Below are 7,500 nucleotides of genomic sequence, written 5' to 3'. Positions count from 1 at the left end.
GCTACGAGTGCCAGTGTCCCACCGGGTACAAGCTACTGGACAAGAGGACGTGTGGAGGTGAATATTGAGAATTCACACGGGCTAGACACACACACACAGTACAGTGTAGACACACACACACACACACACACACACACAGTACAGTGTAGACACACACACACACATACACACACACACACACACACACACACACACACACACACACACACACACAGTACAGTGTAGACACACACACACACAGTACAGTGTAGACACACACACACACACACACACACACACATTACAGTGTAGACACACACACACAGTACAGTGTAGACACACACACAGTACAGTGCCAAGGTGTGTGACAACGTCAACGACTGCAAGGACCGCTCTGACACTCGGACACACACACACACACAAACACACACACACACACACACACACACACACACACACACATACAGTAAATAGTAAAGTATACAAACACACACACGTATCTACACACTGACCTTCCTTCTCGAGGTTCTGTCTCTTTTATGTACATTTTAGTCATTTAGCAGACACTCTTATCCAGAGCGATTTACAGTTAGTGAGTGCATACATTTTTCATGTTCTATCATTTCTCTTCAAAGTAAAGATCTGTGGGGACAAATGTGAAGACTTGAACTCACAGAGACTTTCATATGTTCTTCTCTTTGAAAAACAGCTTATTAAATTGCAGCTTTTAAGCCACATGTTTTATTTTACCTTTATTTTACCAAGAGAAACCTGGTTGGTCCAAGGTGACAAATCTCTTTAACCCCACATTTAATGTATGACTACGCACGCACACACGCACACACACACACACGGGTGTACAGTTACATACGCCAATGGTTCATTACATTTAGGTTAAGAACATCTGCTAAATGACCGCACCCCACCCCCCACATACACATACACACCCCCCAACCCTCCCACTCCGCTTTTAGTCCAGTTGATTGATAACACCCCCCCCCCCCCCCCCCCCCGACCTCCATTCCTTCTCAGACATTGATGAGTGTGAGAGCCCCAATGCCTGCAGCCAGATCTGCATCAACTACAAGGGAGACTTCAAGTGTGAATGTTACGAAGGCTATGAGATGGACCCTGTCACCAAGACCTGTAAAACACAAGGTGAGGAAGGAAAGGAGGAAGGAGGAGAGAAAGAGGGGAGGGTATGAGGGAGGGAGTAGGTGGGTGGTTGGTTAGAGGGAGGGAGGGAGGGAGGGAGTAGGTGGGTGGTTGGTTAGAGGGAGGGAGGGAGGGAGGGAGGGAGGGAGGGAGGGAGGGAGGGAGGGAGGGAGTAGGTGGGTGGGTGGTTAGAGGGAGGGAGGGAGGGAGGGAGGGAGGGAGGGAGGGAGGGAGGGAGGGAGGGAGGGAGTAGGTGGGTGGGTGGTTAGAGGGAGGGAGGGAGGGAGGGAGGGAGGGAGGGAGGGAGGGAGGGAGGGAGGGAGGGAGGGAGGGAGGGAGGGAGGGAGGGAGGGAGGGAGGAGGTGGGTGGTTGGTTAGAGGGAGGGGGGGAGGGAGGGAGGGAGGGAGTAGGTGGGTGGTTGGTTAGAGGAGGGAGGGAGGGAGGGAGGGAGGGAGGGAGGGAGTGAGGGAGTAGGTGGGTGGTTGGTTAGAGGGAGGGAGGGAGGGAGGGAGGGAGGGAGGGAGGGAGGGAGGGAGGGAGGGAGGGAGGGAGGGAGGGAGGGAGGGAAGGGGGTGGGTGGGTGGGTGGGTGAGTAAGTGGTGGGAGTGATAACAAAGGAGCACTTCCATGTTCCTCCTCCAAGACTGTCTGAATGATCTCGTGGTTATTGGTCTTGGTTGGTACATACAGTGCAGACTTCATCTGAAACACATAACTGGTGTCAGTATGACTTCTGATTCTCTCCTCAACACGTACACACACACATATACAGATACAGGGAGGGAAAAAAGTATTTGATCCCCTGCTGATTTTGTACATTTGCCCACTGACAAAGACATGATCAGTCTATCATTTTAATGGTAGGTTTATTTGAACAGTGAGAGACAGAATAACAACAACAAAATCCAGAAAAACGCATGTCAAAAATGTTATAAATTGATTTGCATTTTAATGTGTTAAATAAGTATTTGACCCCCTCTCAATCAGAAAGATTTCTGACTACCAGGTGTCTTTTATACAGGTAACGAGCTGAGATTAGGAGCACACTCTTAAAGGGAGTGCTCCTAATCTCAATTTGTTACCTGTATAAAAGACACCTGTCCACAGAAGCAATCAATCAATCAGATTCCAAACTCTCCACCATGGCCAAGACCAAAGAGCTCTCCAAGGATGTCAGGGACAAGATTGTAGACCTACACAAGGCTGGAATGGGCTACAAGACCATCGCCAAGCAGCTTGGTGAGAAGGTGACAACAGTTGGTGCGATTATTCGCAAATGGAAGAAACACAAAAGAACTGTCAATCTCCCTCGGCCTGGGGCTCCATGCAAGATCTCACCTCGTGGAGTTGCAATGATCATGAGAACAGTGAGGAATCAGCCCAGAACTACACAGGAGGATCTTGTCAATGATCTCAAGGCAGCTGGGACCATAGTCACCAAGAAAACAATTGGTAACACACTACGCCATGAAGGACTGAAATCCTGCAGTGCCCGCAAGGTCCCCCTGCTCAAGAAAGCACATATACAGGGCCGTCTGAAGTTTGCCAATGAACATCTGACAATGAACATCTGAATGATTCAGAGGAGAACTGGGTGAAAGTGTTGTGGTCAGATGAGACCAAAATGGAGCTCTTTGGCATCAACTCAACTCGCCGTGTTTGGAGGAGGAGGAATGCTGCCAATGACCCCTAAGAACACCATCCCCACCGTCAAACATGGAGGTGGAAACATTATGCTTTGAGGGTGTTTTTCTGCTAAGGGGACAGGACAACTTCACCGCATCAAAGGGACGATGGATGGGGCCATGTACCGTCAAATCTTGGGTGAGAACCTCCTTCTCTCAGCCAGGGCATTGAAAATGGGTTGTGGATGGGTATTCCAGCATGACAATGACCCAAAACACATGGCCAAGGCAACAAAGGAGTGGCTCAAGAAGAAGCACATTAAGGTCCTGGAGTGGCCTAGCCAGTCTCCAGACCTTAATCCCATAGAAAATCTGTGGAGGGAGCTGAAGGTTCGAGTTGCCAAACGTCAGCCTCGAAACCTTAATGACTTGGAGAAGATCTGCAAAGAGGAGTGGGACAAAATCCCTCCTGAGATGTGTGCAAACCTGGTGGCCAACTACAAGAAACGTCTGACCTCTGTGATTGCCAACAAGGGTTTTGCCACCAAGTACTAAGTCATGTTTTGCAGAGGGGTCAAATACTTATTTCCCTCATTAAAATGCTAATCAATTTATAACATTTTTGACATGCGTTTTTCTGGATTTTGTTGTTGTTATTCTGTCTCTCACTGTTCAAATAAACCTACCATTAAAATTATAGACTGATCATGTCTTTGTCACTGGGCAAACATACAAAATCAGCAGGGGATCAAATACCCTCACTGTACATGCTTGCATGAACGTGCACACACACACACAGACACACAGACAGACATAGACAGACAGACACACACAGACAGACACACACAGACATAGGTCCTGGAGTGGTATTGGACACTGTGTTAACAAACCTCCAAACGAGCTTCAATGCCATACAACAATCCTTCAGTAGCCTCCAACTGCTCTTAAACACTAGTAAAACTAAATGCATGCTTTTCAATCGAACGCTGCTGGCACCCGCCCACCCGACTAGAATCACCACTCTCGACGGGTCTGACCTAGAGTATGTGGACAACTACAAATACCTAGGTGTCTGGTTAGACTGTAAACTCAACTTCCAGACTCACATAAAGAATCTCCAATCCAAAGTTAAATCTAGAATCGGCTTCCTATTTCGCAACAAAGCCTCCTTCACTCATGCTGCCAAACATGCCCTCGTAAAACTGACTATCCTACCGATCCTTGACTTCGGCGATGTCATTTACAAAATAGCCTCCAACACTCTACTCAGCAAATTGGATGTAGTCTATCACAGTGCCATCCGTTTTGTCTCCAAAGCCCCATACACTACCCACCACTGTGACCTGTACGCTCTTGTTGGCTGGTCCTCACTACATGTTCGTCGTCAAACCCACTGGCTCCAGGCCATCTATAAATCACTGCTAGGCAAATCCCCGCCTTATCTTAGCTCATTGGTCACCATAGCAGCACCCACCCGTAGTCTGCGCTCCAGCAGGTATATCTCACTGGTCATTCCCAAAGCCAACACCTCCTTTGGCCGCCATTCCTTCCAGTTCTCTGCTGCCAATGACTGGAACGAATTGCAAAAATCTCTGAAGCTGGAGACTCTTATCTCCCTCAATAACTTTAAGCATCAGTTGTCAGAGCACCTTACCGATCACTGCACCTGTACACAGCCCATCTGAAATTAGCCCACCCAACTACCTCATCCCTATATTGTTATTTATTTTGCTCTTTTGCACCCCAGTATCTCTATTTGCACATAATCTCTTGCACACCTAGCATTCCAGTGTTAATACTATTGTAATTATTCTGCACTATAGCCTATTTATTGCCTTACCTCCATAACTTGCTACATTTGCACACACTGTATATATATTTTCTGTTGTATTTCTGACTTTATGTTTTTTACCCCATATGTAACTCTGTGTTGTTTTTTATTGCACTACTTTGCTTTATCTTGGCCAGGTCGCAGTTGTAAATGAGAACCTGTTCTCAACTGGCTTACCTGGTTAAATAAAGGTGAAAAAAAATAAAAAAAATAGACAGACACACACAGACAGACACACACACACACAGACACACACAGACAGACACACACAGACAGACACACACAGACAGACACACACACACCGAACACACACAAACACCATATTCTGGAAATATTTGGAGAGGGAACTGACGTCTCGCTATTCTAAATAATTTGTTGTAATGAGCTAAGCTGCTGTGACACACCTTAGAGCCTGGAGGGCATGAAGCAATCTGTCACTAAAGCGAGTTAGAAAGGAAGTACTGTTCTGTGGTCTAGAAAGGAAGTACTGTTCTGTGTTCTATTTTTTCGTTGTGTGTGTGTGTGTTGGTGTGTGTGCGTGCGTGCGTGAACATACAGTACATGCAAGTGTGTGTGTGTACGTGTCTGCGCCTGCATATCAATCAGAGCATTCAGAAAGTATTCAGACCCCTTGACTTTTTCCACATTTTGTTACGTTACAGCCTTATTCTAAAATGGATGAAATTATTATTTTTCGAATCAGTCTACACACATATCCCATAATGACAAAGCAAAAACAGGTTTATATAAATTTTTGCAAATGTATAAAAAATATAAAAACAGAAATACCTTATTTACATAAGTATTCAGACCCTTTGCTATGAGACTCGAAATTGAGCTCCTGTTTCCATTGATCATCCTTGAGATGTTTCTACAACTTGATTGGAGTCCACCTGTGGTAAATTAAATTGATTGGACACGATTTGGAAAGGCACACACCTGTCTACCTGTCTATATAAGGTCTCCCGAGTGGCGCAGTGGTCGAAGTGGTCGCAGTGGTCTAAGGCACTGCATCGCAGTGCTAGCTGTGCCATTAGAGATCCTGGTTCGAATCCAGGCTCTGTCGTAGCCGGCCGCGACCGGGAGACCCATGGGGCGGCGTGCAATTGGCCCAGCGTCGTCCAGGTTAGGGGAGGGAATGGCCGGCAGGGATGTAGCTCAGTTGATAGAGCATGGCGTTTGCAACGCCAGGGTTGTGGGTTCGATTCCCACAGGGGGTATGAAAAAAATAATAATGTATGCACTAACTGTAAGTCGCTCTGGATAAGAGCGTCTGCTAAATGACTAAAATGTAAATGTAAAATGTCCCACCGTTGACAGTGCATGTCAGAGCAAAAACCAAGCCATGAGGTCGAAGGAATTGTCCGTAGAGCTCCGAGACAGGATTGTGTCGAGGCACAGATCTGGGGAAGGGTACCAAAAAATGTCTGCAGCGGGCCTCCCGAGTGGCGCAGTGGTCTAAGGCACTACATCGCAGTGCTAGCTGTGCCACTAGAGATCCTGGTTCGAGTCCAGGCTCTGTTGCAGCCGGACCGGGAGACCCATGGGGCGGCGCACAATTGGCCCAGCGTCGTCCAGGGTAGGGGAGGGTTTGGCCGGCAGGGATGTTCTTGTCCCATCGCACACCAGCGGTCCTGTGGCGGGCCGGGCGCAGTGCACACTGACACGGTCGCCAAGTGTACGGTGTTTCCTCCGACACATTGGTGCGGCTGGCTTCCGGGTTAAGAAGCAGTGCGGCTCGGCTGGGTTGTGTTTCGGAGGACGCACGGCTCTCGACCTTCGCCTCTCCTGAGTCTGTATGGGAGTTGCAGCGATGGGACAAGACTGTAACTACCAATTGGATACCACGAAAAAGGGGAAAAATAAATAAAATAATAAAATAAATAAAAAACTAGTCTGCAGCATTGAAGGTCCCCAAGAACACATTGGCCTCCATCGTTCTTAAATGGAAGAAGTTTGGAACCACCAAGACTCTTCCTAGAGCTGGCTGCCCGGCCAAACTGAGCAATCAGGGGAGAAGGGCCTTGGTCAGGGAGGTCACCAAGAATCCGGTGGTCACTCTGTCAGAGCTCCGGAGTCCTCTGTGGAGATGGGAGAACCTTCCAGATGGACAACTATCTAGGCTCCAGATATAATATACCTTTAGGCACAGATCTAGGATCAGCTTACCCTTCTCTTACCTTAAATCTGGAATCCATAGTGGGTGAAACATTCAGTTGCGATATTACAACAACAAAGGCACGTGCGTTAGAACAGCAGTGTGTACTGTGTTGTTGCTGGACGCTCCTCTCCTCCGTTTCATCAAGAAAACAAAAACAATAACATATAGACACACAGATCTGGGATCAATTTCCCCTTCCCTAATCCTAACCTTAACCATTAGGAGTAAAAACACAAACTGACCTTAGAACAGCACTTAAAAGCAGCTTCACCCTACTCTAGAGCTCCTGTTGAAATAGCAGTTGAACAGATCCATATCCTTATTAAAAAAAGCCAGATACCGGGATACAGCTTTTGATTGAACGCTTCCCCATTCAAAGTCAATGATCTGGCTGGTTGCACTTTGTTCAAGGTTGTTTAGCCTCGGCGGGAACGACTGTATCGGTTTGTCTTTGTGTCTCTGTATTGAGTTATGACCGTGGTAGGAGTCAATGAGCTCTGTGGGATAAGTGGATGTGTGTGTGTGAGATACTGCTCGGTGTGTGTGTGTGTGTAATGCTGTTCTGTGTGTGTGTGTGCGCATTCGTATATGCGTGTGTGTGATACTGCTCGGTGCTGTTACAGTTGTTACTGATCTATATCTAGTGTTAGATAATGAGGAAGGTTAATAACGTGTGGACAGACTGATCGATACTGACACTATTCAGCCGTTTGGAATGTTTTAATGAGCGATCATGTCCGTCTTCCTC

General features: G+C 47.3%; 1 protein-coding gene across 1 annotated transcript in view; it reads left to right on the top strand.

Moving 5' to 3' along the window:
* LOC311146515 (low-density lipoprotein receptor-related protein 8-like) overlaps window positions 1–7,500 on the top strand; it is a gene marked incomplete at both ends in the record, with an annotated part of 192,492 nt that overhangs the window by 145,966 nt on the left and 39,026 nt on the right. The window contains 2 exons of the mRNA XM_084183032.1: window positions 1–57; window positions 1,012–1,137. The exon at window positions 1–57 is cut by the window's left edge and continues 63 nt beyond it. Coding sequence (XP_084039158.1) covers window positions 1–57; window positions 1,012–1,137 — 183 coding nt within the window. The remainder of the gene's footprint in view (window positions 58–1,011; window positions 1,138–7,500) is intronic.

This window comes from Coregonus lavaretus, assembly GCF_964263955.1.
Source record: "Coregonus lavaretus genome assembly, chromosome: 19".
Taxonomy (NCBI): Eukaryota; Metazoa; Chordata; class Actinopteri; order Salmoniformes; family Salmonidae; genus Coregonus; species Coregonus lavaretus.
Note: the sequence above shows the minus strand (reverse complement) of the source record. Positions and strands in the feature narration are given on the sequence as shown.